This window comes from Oreochromis niloticus, linkage group LG9 (genome assembly GCF_001858045.2).
Source record: "Oreochromis niloticus isolate F11D_XX linkage group LG9, O_niloticus_UMD_NMBU, whole genome shotgun sequence".
Taxonomy (NCBI): Eukaryota; Metazoa; Chordata; class Actinopteri; order Cichliformes; family Cichlidae; genus Oreochromis; species Oreochromis niloticus.
This window is the reverse complement of record NC_031974.2, coordinates 30,098,817-30,114,625: the sequence shown is the minus strand read 5'-3', so window position 1 is coordinate 30,114,625 and position 15,809 is coordinate 30,098,817. Positions and strand designations below refer to the sequence as shown.

At 40.9% G+C, this 15,809-nt stretch overlaps 1 protein-coding gene across 5 annotated transcripts in view; it reads left to right on the top strand.

Moving 5' to 3' along the window:
* The window catches only part of LOC100706669 (solute carrier family 12 member 7), a 73,071-nt gene that overhangs the window by 18,334 nt on the left and 38,928 nt on the right, over positions 1-15,809 (top strand). Inside the window, exon 1 of one of the 5 annotated variants that reach the window (XM_005471618.4) lies at positions 2,167-2,554. The exons of the other annotated variants lie outside the window; for them this stretch is intronic. Coding sequence (XP_005471675.1) covers positions 2,446-2,554 — 109 coding nt within the window. The 5' untranslated portion in view covers positions 2,167-2,445. Of the gene's footprint in view, positions 1-2,166; positions 2,555-15,809 lie in introns of those variants that run through there. 5 annotated transcript variants of the gene reach the window in all.

The following is a 15,809-nucleotide window of genomic DNA, read 5'->3' as shown; positions in this document are numbered from 1 at the left end:
ATAAGAGCTGCCTTTGTTACCTTAGAAGCACCGTAATACTTACTGTGCATTCAGGAATCAGCTATTGATCCAAGCTTCCCTTTCATGATGCAGGGAAACATTAGTAGTAGGAATGCTGGCTGCTTTAGTTTAGGCTGTAGCTGCAGCTCAGAGTGATTTGCATGTAGCCTGGATCCAGCACCATATTTGCAACCACACGCCCGGAGTTATTTAATTGAAAGATGACTAGTATCTGAAGACTAGAGTAATAAATGTTTGACGATAAGGTTGTTTTTTTTTTTAATGTGACTGCTGTAGCTAAAGTTTTAGGGGTACAGCAGTCTAACTAAAAAATATTTCACTGAAGATGTTTGAGGAGTGAAGGTTTCCCAAGCTTTAAGAATGCTGTAGAAAGTCCTAGAAGGTGCTACGTCCTTCCTCTGGTTCAGTGTTGAGAAGTGAGCTGTGAGCGAGTGGCATTGCTAACTGGGCATCTCTCTTTCTCTTTGATTCTCTAGCAGCATGCATGCTCTGCCTCCCTCCTTCCTGCTTTTGCAGACCACACCCTTCCCTTGACTCTATTGATCTCATGTGTCGTCACACTGGGGAAGTTACCGGAGGAGGCGGGATCTCGTTCTGGTTTCCATGTGTTCACAGTCACACTCAGCTAGTGTTATAAAACCACTGGCCATCTGCACTCATTTTTGTGGCTTCACTGTTTCTATCACATTTCCCATCACATAAGGGTGTTTGAGACCTGATAGCTAGTGTCATTCTCAGTGCAGTATTCAGAGGAAATGAATCATTAGAATTAAGGTCAAATGGGTGTGAATATGAGGCGCCCAAAACTATTTTCTTCTCCCATTTACTATTTTTCAGAAACGTTATAATACTTTATTAGTCTTACAGTACCAGCCGAAAGTTTTAAATTATATTCTCTTCAATCTAACAGCACAAATAGAACAGATTAGTGAAAAAATAAAGGGAACAATGGCATGTTAAATGGGCAGAATAATGGTTCCTTATTAGCTCTGGTGCCTGAAAGCAAGACTTCTATTGCTTCACACCTGCTGGTTGAACAGGTTCAACTGTTTTTCATTTTTGTTTTTTTATACCTCCAAAAGTCTTTGATTGCCACATCCACATCTACAATTTCTGTCTGTAATTGTGATGTAAGCATGTCTTTCCTGCCTCTTGCCTTGTGTCAGCTTGGATAGAGTCTAGCTGCTGTGACTCTAGTCGGGTAAGCGGTTAAGAAAAAAGATGACCGGAATCTTGGATTCACTTTAGAATTGAAATGTAGTAACTGAGTCAGTCAGCAGCTGAACGTGCTCTTTTTATGATACAAATAAAGCAATGTCTAGAAACGTTATCTCTCCAATCCTCTACAAGTGCACACAAATGTGCTGCTTTGTTTTTCCTTTCATTCGTCTGTCCACTTGATCCCAAACCAGCTGGATAGGGTTTAAATCTAGAGACTTCTGTGTTGATTCTTTACTTTAAAAAGGCCTGTAATATGAACCTATGACCAAGATGAAGGTCTGTGTGTAGATAGGGTTTTAAAGTACTCAGCAAAAATTGGACAGGTTAGGACTAACTGTGGAGACTGCACGAAGGCTGGATGTTCTCCTGTTTCTTAATCCCTGAAAGTAGTTTCTCTGTTATATCTCAATGACCATTCAGTTTTAATTAAACTTTGGATGGTGTACAGCTCACTCTATACAGATATGATCATCTTTTTAGAAATCGGTGTGTTTCCACATGTAAGCATGTGTGGTCTTTAGGGTTATATGTTTACACAGTGTATATACATCTTCAGAACAGGATTGCTCACTGCACACTTGCTGCACATGGGGTTTAAATAACTGCATAGCAAGTGAGAAAAAATACATGTGTGTCCTACATGTGTGTGTGTGTGTGTGGCAACTTTGTACTTCCTCTTTGAACAAAGGTGATTGTTTGTGGTGGTTGTTGTGCCTGTGTGTGAGAAAAGGCTGCATTCCTGTTCAGGGAATCTGCCCTTAGGCATAGAAAGAGCTGCTATATGTGCTCTCACTCACAGATGAGCACTAATGCATGTAGTTTTTCAACCACAGTGTGTGTGTGTGTGTGTGTGTGTTCATGTGCACTGCCCCCCATGGGCGGGGCAGCACCGCTCTTCCTTATTTGGGTAGTTGGTGCGGAGGGGGTCGGGGTCACATGGGTGGACAGCAGAATCCTAGCGATAGGAACAAAAACTCAGAAGCAAGACTCAGCGTCCTGCCCATGAGGATAAAGTGCACCAGGGAAGTTGGTCTGAACAACAGAAAGCAAACAACGGAGAACAGTAGGAAGAAAGAGAAGAAGAGTGACAGTCGTTGGACAGAAATAGGAAAAGATTCAACAGAACAGAGGGGGAGGAGGAGGGCTGGGGGAGATAAGAGTGTGACAAACAGGAGACACTGAGAGGAAGTACAGGGTATAAAAATGCCCACCAACTTCACCGTGGTGCCGGTGAAGGACGGCACCAGAAAGGCAAAAGAGGGGAACGAGCAAAATGATGTGCTGAAAGAGGAGGAGGAGGACACCACCACAGGTGAGATCACATGTTTTATTTCTCTGTGCCAGGTGGGCGACTCGTGGCAATAAGATCAAATTTACGAGCGAGGCTCAGACGTTGGAACACATCTTTATCCTTCTGTCGAAACGGTACAGAGGAAACAGCTCTGGAAAATTCCAGACTTTGCTTACAGTGTCCAATGGAAGCTGATAATTTGGCTTTATTGCGAGGTTTTTTTTCTGAAAACCTGTTTACAGCTGTGTGTGGGCAGATAATGTGAAGAGATGATTGGGTTTTGAGCAAAGGCTTGCTCGTTTTCCAGCAGCTGCGTGAGACGCCGGCTTCCCTCACACGATACTGCCACTCATGGGAGTTTGACATGAATGTGGTTTTTCCTTCTGCCAGAGTCCCTCCTATTTTCTTCCTTTTTTTCCTTTTGTTTCACTCCTCAACTGATGGTTTTTAGCCAGAAGCCCTGAATATAATGAGTTAATTGTTCTTTGATTTAGTTTAACTTTAACTTTAGTGTTGGTAACAATTGCAGGGAGAGCAGAGCTTCAGTGACTTCAGCATCTGCTGACTTCTCTCTGGTGGTTACATTGATGTGCAAACTCCTACATGAGTCATGGCTGAAGACCTCACAGTGAACTCCTTGGTGTTAGAAACAACAGGATAACAGAACTTTTACACAATGCCCTGACGCCCAGGCATGACACACATTTCCTAGTGCAGGACCAAGACAGAACAATCAAGAACTTAAATAACACTTTATTAAACATTAAGTGCAAGCCAGCATATATGTGCCATTTAAATTTGCACATGAGAAAACCAGGAACATACTGTAATATTAAAGATCTGATGTCAGAACAAAATGTTTCCTTTTCCTCCTTCTGCAACCTGCCTGTGTGCAACACCTCAGAACAATATGCAGAGGTCATGAAGTGCATATTTAACAAACTCCTCTCTGACAATCCATGTTTTTGTTTTTGGGAGTTTCTTTTCCAGGCTCTTGTTGCCGGTTAAGTTGTTGCTTTTACAGCACTTCACATGGTGCTAAGCAAATCTGTTCCCGGTGTTTAATTTCTGTTGTGGAGCTGCAATTATGGCTGCATGCTGGGTGAGATTTTACAGACTGTGGGAGAGAGAATGCTGTTTCATTGTGAGGCTTATAGGGGCTCTTGTATCACTTTAGTTTCTCCTGTGCTGGTCTATGTGTATGCAAATCAGCTGTTACTGACAATGGCTGCAGAGTGACAGCGTTGCTCGGTGAACAGGGGATAGCAAGTCAGAGAGATCTCACACTTGATCTAAAACCACAAAATTATAACTTGGCTCGTGGAAACATCGAGGCCACGCATGTTCCTTTGTTTGCATTGTTTTGAAGTCCAGCCTGCTCAAAGCCACAGGTCCTTTAAAAAAGGCTGAATCATTCCATGAGTCAAACTGTACACACATTCTTAGCCGTGTGATTTGTTGAGAACATGATAGTGACCGTATGGCTAAATAACACCAGCAGACTCCAGACTTTAAAGGCGAGACATATTGAAGGTGTTTCCTTTCAATGATTTGTTAGGGATGGGCCTCAGTAGCGTAGCTGATGTCGGCTCATAAACATATAGTGTGTAAGGAGGACAAAGTAAAATAGCAGTCACTGTTATTGATTATGTTGCTGGCCCGCTTCCCGTTGACTTAGTCGGGGGAGGTGAGACCCCACCCCCATGCTGCAATGTCCTGGGCTCAAGTTTTTCTCATTCACTCTGAATTCTCTCTTTGTTCTCTTCTCCCTCTCTCTTTCTTTATGTTCCCATCTCCTATTCCCTTCTGGAATTATAGTTTTACTTGTAAACAAACAATTCAGAGGCATGCTTCTTATACACGCACTGGGCACTGAAAACGTAAAGGAAATACTTCACAGAAGTGGGTTTAGTCTTGTGTCAGAGTCAAATGGAAGCGTTTCAGTCCTCCCAGGTGAAGCTAACTAATGCAAATGTAGCCAAAGTGAACCAGCTTAACCTCCTTTAGGTCTTAGTAAGGAAGTACAATCTTTACATCTTGTAGTTGCAATTAAGCTTTCCTTAGAAGACACAAGATTTATTTATTTTTAAAGGCACGACTTGACATACCTGTACAGCAATAATATTCTGACCTATTCCGTATTAACCGAGTCTCTTGTGTGCTTCCACATGTTGAAGCACAATTGTTATAAAGGCAATTGAGTCTTGCCCTTATAACATTCTTCTGTTCATTTAATTGTTTTTGCACAGGAGACGTTAGCATGTGGGATTGGATTTAACTAAAGTCTCTGTTTGGCCCAAGCACCAACCCCTGGACCTGAATAATGAAGCCACTGTGGAGGTGCCAAAAAGTGCATTCTCCCTTGTGGCCAGTTAGCCTCCCCAGATTCCCATGTTAAAATGTCTGTGGGGGAAAGTTTGCCCCTCCACAACAGCTGTATGGGGGGTGAACTTTTTTTGTAAGTTCTGCTTTTGGATCCAGTTAATGATTAAAGTTGGGGGCTTGGCTGCTTCAGCTCCTGAATCAAACCATGAAATTCTCCGTGCTGCTGCCTTCTCATGAGAATGAGATAAACCTGAAGTCCATCAGATAAACCTAAGGTCTCTTTGAGGACGATTTTCCACAAAAATGTAGCGCGTTCGGTGTGTGTATATACAAGTTAAATGACTGAACCTTCCGACTGCTTTTTGTTTGGTGTGTAAATGCCTTTATTCAAATCGCAGACTCCAAAAATAATTGGTGATGTGATTGTGGCTATATCCTGAGTATTGTAACCAATTTATCATAGTTTTAAAAACATCTGTCTGTCTTAAAAAACCTCACTGTACTATTTATTTTTCAGTGGTGATATTTTTTTAAATTATAATGTCATCTAGAACAAGCGAATTAGGTAGATTTTAGGATCTGTTATGAGATTTAGATTACAGTGCATCATGCTGGAAAGGTCTTATAACTTAGATGAATCAGTCACAGGTACATGTATGTAACTTTCTCTGCTGAACAGGTTATACAGTTTTGAACAGAACACAGCGTTCCAGAAGGGAATGAGCTCAGGCTCTGTGGGAGTGGGTGGAGTGGGAATCTGAGTGGGTGTATGTAATAGTCAAGTATTCTGTGGGAGTTGAGCGGTGTGGCTTTGTAGTGAAATCCAGACCTCAGTTTTCGTTATGCTAAGTTGGGTTATCAGATTCGGGACAAACCCCCACCTTGTGATTAAATAACAGAGTGGATGTGGCTCGTAGCTTCAACAGTAATAGTAGTAAAAGTGCAAGTAGTGGGTGTTTGGACCCAGTGTTAAATCACTTGCTTCCAAAGCTGGTATGGTAAAATCCAGCCTTACTTCTGTTTTGTTCAAACTGAAGCTAAACAGGTGATTATACCAAATGCCTGGGGTTACTGCCTCTGTCCGTTGGTCTGCTTGCCCATCTGTCCCAGACATATGTTTCCTGTTTATTTCCAAGCAGGTCTGGTTCTTTTTAAAGCTGTACGTGGCAGTCTGTATTTTTGTCTCTAATTATATTGTTAACTCTTTAATTTGCCATGCTTGCATACTACCTATATTGCTAGCTGCACTGGAAGCAGCACATATAATATGCTTTACAGAGACTCTCAAACAAGTATATTGTAATGAATGAGTGATGCAGTTGGAATAGTTGTATCTTAAGCCACTTTAAGACATGCACCATAGCCCTAAAATCTTTTAGATATTATCGGACACAGGTACGTGTGAGGACAAAATGTCCAGTGCATGTAATGTCCATTTGCAGTGATTTTGGCACAGCACAAGCAAAATGATCAGATTTTACTAACAGTCTAATCTGATGATGTGTTCTGAATTTTTAACCACAGCCTGTTAAATGCAGAACATTACAGTGCTGTCGTAAAAGCTGCTTCTTGACAAATTGTTCTACAGGGTGGACCATTTGTATGGATACAACTTAATAACATGGGAATGGTTGGTGATATTAAAGTCCTGTTTGTGGCACATTAGTATATGTGAGGGGACAAACTCCTCAAGATGGGTGGTGACCATGGTGGCCATTTAGAAGTCAGCCATCTTGGATACAACTTTTGTTTTTTCAATAGGAAGAGGGCCATGTGACACATCAAACTTATTGGTAATGTCACAAGAAAAACAATGGTGTGCTTGGTTTCAACGTAACTTTATTCTTTCATGAGTTATTTACAAGTTTCTGACCACTTATAAAATGTGTTCAATGTGCTGCCCATTGTGTTGGATTGTCAATGCAACCCTCTTCTCCCACTTTTCACACACTGATAGCAACACCGCAGGAGAAATGCCAGCACAGGCATCCAGTATCCGTAGTTTTAGGTGCTGCACATCTCGTATCTTCACACCATAGACAATAGGGCTGCACAATTAATCGTTAGAAAATCGCGATCTCAATTCATACTTATGTGCAATCTCATTTCCAAATGACAACGATTTTAAAAAAAAAAAGAAAGAAAGATGACGATTGTACCGCATTTTGATCCGGGACATAATCTGCATGAAAACAAGCGCTCACTCTTCCTGCTCAACAAATGACAAGGGCGGAGCCTTATACCACGTAATACCGAAGCCAGCTGGCAGGGAAAAAACAACGGAGAGCGCTCCTCATTGTAATACTACAATGTCATCTCTTATGTGATCTCTGTTTTTCCTAACAGTATGTCTAAAATGTGATAAATAAAGTTTATTTAAAAAAACAAAAAAACAAAACAATGGAGAGCACATGAGAGATGATGTAGCTGTAAAGGCCAAGAAAGTGACAGGAGAAAATCCGTCCCGGTCAACCACCCAAACATCAATAACGGGAACCTTATACAGCGCTTCCCCATACCTGTCGAACTCCCGCAGGCACAAAGAAATTACAGAGGCTATCACTTATCACCTGGCTAAAGATATGGCTCTCATCAACACTGTGCAAAACGAGGAATTTAGGAAAATGATCAACACCCTAGACCAGGGGTCCCCAGTCCCAGTCCACGAGGGCCGGTGTCCCTGCAGGTTTTAGATGTGTCCTTGATCCATCACAGCTGATTTAAATGGATAAATTACCTTCTCAACATGTCTTGAAGTTCTCCAGAGGCCTGGTAATGAACTGATCATGTGATTCAGGTGTGCTGTCCCAAGGTGAGATCTAAAACCTGCAGGGACACCGGCCCTCGTGGACTGGGATTGGGGACCCCTGCCCTAGACAAACGCTACACAGTGCTGTCCCGCAACTATTTTTCAAATGTTGCACTACCTGCTCTACACACGCAGTGTTGAGCAATGGTGGAGACGGAATTACAAGCAGTACAACATTTTGCGGCAACGACAAAATGTGAGACATTTATTGTTTTTATGTTCATTTATTGTTTTTATGTTCAGTCTCAACTGTTACGAAGTTGATGTGCAGTTAATAAGTGCAATAGATATTTATACTGGAAAAGAAAATCGTGAGAGAATCGTGATCTCAATTCTAAGCAAATAAATCGTGATTCTCATTTTATGCAAAATCGTGCAGCCCTAATAGACAATTGCCTTCAGATGACCCCAAAGATAAAAGTCTAAGGGGGTCAGATCGGGAGACCTTGGGGGCCATTCAACTGGCCCACTACGACCAATCCACTTTCCAGGAAACTGTTCATCTAGGAATGTTTGGACCTGGCACCCATAATGTGGTGGTGCACCATCTTGCTGGAAAAACTCAGGGAACGTGCCAGCTTCAGTGCATAAAGAGGGAAACACATCATCATGTAGCAATTTCAAATATCCAGTGGCCTTGAGGTTTCCATTGATGAAGAATGGACCCACTATCGTTGTACCCCATATACCACACCAAACCATCACTTTTGTTGTGCCAACAGTCTTGGAGGGATCCATGCAGTGTGGGTTAGTGTCAGACCAATAGCGGTGGTTTTGTTTGTTAACTTCACCATTCACATAAAAGTTTGCCTCATCACTGAACAAAATCTTCTGCGTGAACTGAGGGTCCTGTTCCAATTTTTGTTTTGCCCATTCTGCAAATTCTGTGCGCCGATCTGGGTCATCCTCGTTGAGATGCTGCAGTAGCTGGAGTTTGTAAGGGTTCCATTTGTGAGTAGCTAAGATCCGCCGAAGGGATGTTCGACTAATGCCACTCTCCAGTGACATGCGGCGAGTGCTACGCTGTGGGCTCTTGCTGAATGAAGCTAGGACAGCCACTGAAGTTTCTTCATTAGTGACAGTTTTCTTGCGTCCACATTTTGGCAAATCCAACACTGAACCAGTTTCACGAAACTTAGCAAGCAGTTTGCTAACTGTAGCATGGGAGATGAGTGGTCTCGTAGGGTGTCTTGCATTGAAATCTGCTGCAATGACCCGGTTACTGCGTTCACCAGATATCAACACGATTTCGATCTGCTCCTCACGTGTTAACCTCTTCGACATGTCAATGGCTGTGAACAAAGAGAAACTTGTAAATAACTCACGAAAGAATAAAGTTACGTTGAAACCAAGCACACCCTTGTTTTTCTTGTGACATTACCAATAAGTTTGATGTGTCACATGGCCCTCTTCCTATTGAAAAAACAAAAGTTGGATCCAAGATGGCCGACTTCTAAATGACCACCATGGTCACCACCCATCTTGAGGAGTTTGTCCCCTCATATATACTAATGTGCCACAAACAGGACTTTAATATCACCAACCATTCCCATGTTATTACGGTGTATCCATATAAATGGCCCACCCTGTAGTTTAATACAAGTTTGATAAATCAAGACTAGGATTGAGGTATGTTTAAAGATGTCTGTTGTTGTATTCCCAGCCTTTAGGATTATCATAAATTCATTTGAGATTAATTGAGATAAATAATTGATGGAGGGAATTTTATTTTGGTCATAGAAATCCTAAATAATAAATTGGAAAAGCGGTGAACATACTGTATAAAGATGGTAAGATGTATTTCATTTTAATGGCTATGGGGCAAGTTAGCATGATGCTGCAATGACAGAGTGATAAGTGCTCTAATTTATAAAGCAGGATGCAGCCAGTTTATTTCAGCAATAATCTTTATTCTACCAAGAGCAGCACAGATTAGCGGCTCAAAATTAGCAAACCCGATAAAGGAGCACTATATAAATAATACAGTGTAAGCACATGTAGTAGGTATATTTAAGTATATTTAAGGCCTAGATTATACTGTTACGGATGGGAATATTTATGTTACTTGGACCTGAGCAAACTCTAGCAAACTTGTGAATGCTTAAAATATAATCCCAATTTAGGAGTAAGGCGGTTCTGGTTAAACTCAGCTTCCATTGAGGCTTAAGGAGAATCAGGGGAACTTTTCTTTTAAAAATTTCTGGAGACTATTTGAGATCTACAGGACTGAGATTCTGGGTTATTTCACACCTGTAGTTTTTAGTCCGTTTAAATCAACCTCAGGTTCGTCTCCCTGCGTGGTGTCGTTCATTTGTGCAGATGTGAACACAGTAATTGGAGTCGGGTGCAGACCAAAACATCCACACTGAGATGCTTTGGAAGAGGCGATCTCGGTGCAGTTCCAAATGAATTCCACCGTGATTCACTTGTAGTGTTATGTTATCCGACCTTAATCCGAACCAACTACCGAACCAACTATGTTGTAAGTTTGAGCTAAAAAACTTCCCATAGCCATGTATGTTTTGTATTCTGGGATGCTGCAAGGTACTATGGATGTATGAAGGTCTAAATCGGCTAACAGCTAGCCATTAAATGAACGCAAATTCTCCGTGTTCTCCAATCCAATGAGCGGACTGAATGTTCTCAGGTGGTTTGTGGTGACATGTTTTGGGTTTGTTGGAGCTGGAATTGTTCTCTGTGTGAAAACAAACCAAACAACAGGAAAAAGCTAAAAGTTTACAAACTCATCAACTGATTTGAACCAGAGTAAATGAACTAGGCTATACTCCTGAAAACACCTGACTTCATCGTGGGATATTGCTGCTCACCCACAAGCCTGGTTCTCTTGGATGTTTTTTTCCTATTAAAAGGGACTTTTGTCTTCCTACTGTTGCCATGTGCTTGCTGATTGTTGGGGTTTTCTCTCTGTTATTGTACGGTCTTTACCTTACAGTATAAATCATCTTGAGGAGACTGTTGCAGTAGGTTTGTGCTATATAAATTGAATTGAACTGAAAAGTGACAATTCACTTCCAGTACGTTCTGCTCCCTTTCATCAAAAATGCCAGTGTTACTAAGGAGCAGAATTATTTTGGGCCCTGCTCTAAACACTCTGGGTGTTCCTTTTTCTCCTAAAAACTTGACTGTATGTTTTCCCACTCGTTCCTGTTTGTATGACCTGCATGAAACAACACAGTAAGAGGACGCAATGATGTAAGGTGGTTGTAAGAAGCTCGACATGTAGTCTGTCTTCTGTAAATTGTAGTTTAAACATGGCAGACAACCAGCGTAATGTTTTTAAGGAGTCTAGTGTAAGTGCGGTCAGATTATCAGCACACTGCATTTCTCTTTTCCTAAGGTGATTTTCTTTTCTTCTTTCTTCTCTAATGTGGCAGGAACACACCTGGTTCTGCTCTCATTTTGGAAACTGTACATTACTATAGTGCAAAGTGTGCATACAGCTAAACTACACAGTGTTGCTCAACTCGCTGCAGTATGTATGTCTTTGCCCCATGACTTTGTCCTGATGTCCCCATCAAAACAGCCAGTCACTGTTTACACACTGTATGCATTTCCACCCTAAATGTGGTGATGAAAAAAAAATCGTAAAAACAAATCACTTGACAATAGAAACTGTTATGATTGGTTTCTTGGAAATACCTCCACCTTAAAGGCGGTTTGGGAATACTTTCTGAAGCATCCGTAGACTATCACTCACGAGCAGCTGTTTAATATAAACAACTTTATCCTCAAATTCCACTTTAATTCCTGGATACAGACTTTTTTTTGTCAGAGTGGACTTTGTGTTGTGTGCTGAACTCTGTGGTGTGATATTGTAATGGGCGTGTGATGAATTAGAGAAAAAATGTATAGAAAAATGGAAGAATTGACATTTATAGATGAATATGTATAAGCTATTCAAAGTTTACTGATTTTTATCCAAATGTGTCGAAGTGAGGGAAACAATAGCATGTTTTCTGTGCATATACTCAAGACAATGTTGACATTAAACATAATGACTTAAAAGAATCCATTTGGGCCATATATATGAAGAAAAATACCCTACATAAGACACACATGCAACATTATGACCAAAGGACACATCTAATGACATTGTCTGCAATAGGAGAGCTTCCGTAGCTCTTTTGGGTATATGAAAGAATGAACCACTAATATATGTTCATTCTTTTATGTATGTTGGGCACTTGAGAAAAAACTGAAAATTTCATTCTGCTGATTGATTATCCAGACAGTCCTACTCTCCGACTACTGCCCTCCATTTCCTGCTCAAAGATCTTGTCCTCACCAGTTCTCTACTGTAAATGTGGCATCTCAGATAAGTCCTTAACTAATAAGCACGCACAAGTTAAATGCCTATTTTCTTCTCTATCTACTTTTGCTATCAGCTGTAGTAGCTTTTCTTTGCATAAGGCTGGGGTGGGGAACTCCAGGCCTCAAAGGCCTGCAGTTTTTAGATGTCACCCTGGATCAATACACCTGATTTAAACGATTAGTTCATTACTAGGCCTCTGGAGAACTTCAAGATAGGTCGAGGATGTAATTTAGCCATATAAATCAGCTGTGTTGGATCAAGGAAACATCTAAAACCTGCAGGACACCGCTCCTTGAGGCCTGGAGTTCCCTACCCCTGGCATAACCGCTTACCCTTCGCAAACATGGTACATGGTCCTCAAAGTTGAAGTTAATCAGTGTCTGTTTTACCCAGTAAGATAAAGCTATCTCACTTCAGTTATGTCAGTTATGAGATTGTCAAGCACACCAATACTGTCACTAAAGCCTGTCATCAATGTTGCCATAAGACAGAGTCAGTCTCCTGTCAGTCTGGGATTGAATCAGGTTAGGTTGGCAATTGCATGCAGTTTGTTTCTGAAAATACAGCAATTAACTGTAAGAAAAGCACATATCTGTTGTTGTTTACATAAACGGTTTTGTAGGAATATAACCAGAGTACAGCTACTTGAGTTGTGCTCATTAACAATGCCATCACACTACATGAGTCTACCTGTCTGCATTTATAACTGTTATTTGCAAATCTTTAATATCTTTGAGAGTGACTGCAGGTAGTGCCAGTTTGACTGCAACTGTTTGCAGAATGGTTGCTCTATTTTTAGGTAGATTTATTGAGCATTCTGTTGGATTTTATTTATTTATTTTTGGTTGAGATGATTTAATGTAAGTTTATTCAGATGCTATGACCCCTGCTGTTCATATTCCCATAGAATTTTAATTTATTTTATGAAATAAATAAACACCCTTAATGAATTCCTCCAGCTACTTATCGGTGTGTCATGTTTACAACCATTACACTGCTCTTACAGTGACGTCCAACCAAAAAGTAAACTTTATATGATGTTTAAATCCAGTATTTACCGACTTTTTTGGGTTTATTTTTCCAACCAATCTACGCTTTGGCACATGTTTACTGGCAAACCATTTTTCATGTGCTTATGTTCTGCAGATTATGGGTGTGCCACTGCTGTGACTTTTGTGTTCTAAGCACAAACAGACTGATAAACATGAAAGGAATGCTTTGGTAAAGGTCTGGTTAGAATCCAGCCACATTTGAACTGCTCCCAGAGTGCTCCTGCTTGGGCGTGTGGGTTACTCACAATCACTATTAAGTAATTTTGGGACACTGCTATTGATTTGACATTGTTTCCATTATCAAATGCATTAGGCAGCCGCAAACTGTCTGCTTTTCTGTTAGTATCAGCATGGAGTAAGTCTCTACTGATTTTACAAGGACTAATTGTTTCATTACTAACTGTTTACCAGATACATGGTGGAAACAAACCAAGAATTATTTGAAGTGGCAAACTGAAGTAATAAAAGTGGGCTTCCATTTTTTATTTAAAATATTGCAAAGCCTAAAAACATTTGGTAACCACATAAAAGATGTGCGTGTGTGTTTGTGTTAGACATTACGTGAAAGGTGCCTACTTGTGTACTTTTAAAGATACAGTTTCTCTGTGTTGATGATGTAGCATCACCTTCCTTGCAAGTAATGTATGCTCACCAAACACATTTTGCATTAATAGATAAAATATCCTTTCATATTAACAGCATTTTGTTGTAATATCAGTTTAAATATCTACCATTATCCCTCATATTGAACATTCTCATTCTAGGAACCAGATGTTGGCAGTAGAACAGCCATTTAATATCCTTGTAAATCGCCTTGGTTACATTTAAAGCAGACTTAGGAGGATATTAGAGAGGATTTTGTGGCACTAGATGAAATCACAGAATGTATCTTATCAACTGCATTTACAGTTTCTCATGTAGAAAGGCAGTGTGTATGTATCCACCTGCAAGCACATGCCGTTTGCTTCAAATTGTGAGACAGTGACACCATCTGGAGATGAGTGGACTTTAATCATTTGTACCTTTCATCAGGACAGGACGGTTGGCACAGACTACAGGGACTGCAGAATTATTAGGCAAATGAGTATTTTGTCCACATCATCCTCTTCATGCATGTTGTCTTACTCCAAGCTGTATAGGCTCGAAAGCCTACTACCAATTAAGCATATTAGGTGATGTGCATCTCTGTAATGAGAAGGGGTGTGGTCTAATGACATCAACACCCTATATCAGGTGTGCATAATTATTAGGCAACTTCCTTTCCTTTGGCAAAATGGGTCAAAAGGACTTGACAGGCTCAGAAAAGTCAAAAATAGTGAGATATCTTGCAGAGGGATGCAGCAGTCTTAAAATTGCAAAGCTTCTGAAGCGTGATCATCGAACAATCAAGCGTTTCATTCAAAATAGTCAACAGGGTCGCAAGAAGCGTGTGGAAAAACCAAGGCGCAAAATAACTGCCCATGAACTGAGAAAAGTCAAGCGTGCAGCTGCCAAGATGCCACTTGCCACCAGTTTGGCCATATTTCAGAGCTGCAGAGCTGAGGTGACGCAAAAATGTCCCCGTCGTGGGATCAATAAAGTCTTATCTCTCTCTAACATCACTGGAGTGCCCAAAAGCACAAGGTGTGCAATACTCAGAGACATGGCCAAGGTAAGAAAGGCTGAAAGACGACCACCACTGAACAAGACACACAAGCTGAAACGTCAAGACTGGGCCAAGAAATATCTCAAGACTGATTTTTCTAAGGTTTTATGGACTGATGAAATGAGAGTGAGTCTTGATGGGCCAGATGGATGGGCCCGTGGCTGGATTGGTAAAGGGCAGAGAGCTCCAGTCCGACTCAGACGCCAGCAAGGTGGAGGTGGAGTACTGGTTTGGGCTGGTATCATCAAAGATGAGCTTGTGGGGCCTTTTCAGGTTGAGGATGGAGTCAAGCTCAACTCCCAGTCCTACTGCCAGTTTCTGGAAGACACCTTCTTCAAGCAGTGGTACAGGAAGAAGTCTGCATCCTTCAAGAAAAACATGATTTTCATGCAGGACAATGCTCCATCACACGCGTCCAAGTACTCCACAGCGTGGCTGGCAAGAAAGGGTATAAAAGAAGAAAAACTAATGACATGGCCTCCTTGTTCACCTGATCTGAACCCCATTGAGGACCTGTGGTCCATCATCAAATGTGAGATTTACAAGGAGGGAAAACAGTACACCTCTCTGAACAGTGTCTGGGAGGCTGTGGTTGCTGCTGCACGCAATGTTGATGGTGAACAGATCAAAACACTGACAGAATCCATGGATGGCAGGCTTTTGAGTGTCCTTGCAAAGAAAGGTGGCTATATTGGTCGCTGATTTGTTTTTGTTTTGTTTTTGAATGTCAGAAATGTATATTTGTGAATGTGGAGATGTTATATTGGTTTCACTGGTAAAAAATAAATAATTGAAATGGGTATATATTTGTTTTTTGTTAAGTTGCCTAATAATTATGCACAGTAATAGTCACCTGCACACACAGATATCCCCCTAAAATAGCTAAAACTAAAAACAAACTAAAAACTACTTCCAAAAACATTCAGCTTTGATATTAATGAGTTTTTTGGGTTCATTGAGAACATGGTTGTTGTTCAATAATAAAATTATTCCTCAAAAATACAACTTGCCTAATAATTCTGCACTCCCTGTATGTGACTGACTGTGACTATGATGTGACAATTTACATGTAGTAACATCTCATTTTTCTTACTGCTGTATTTAATTACCAC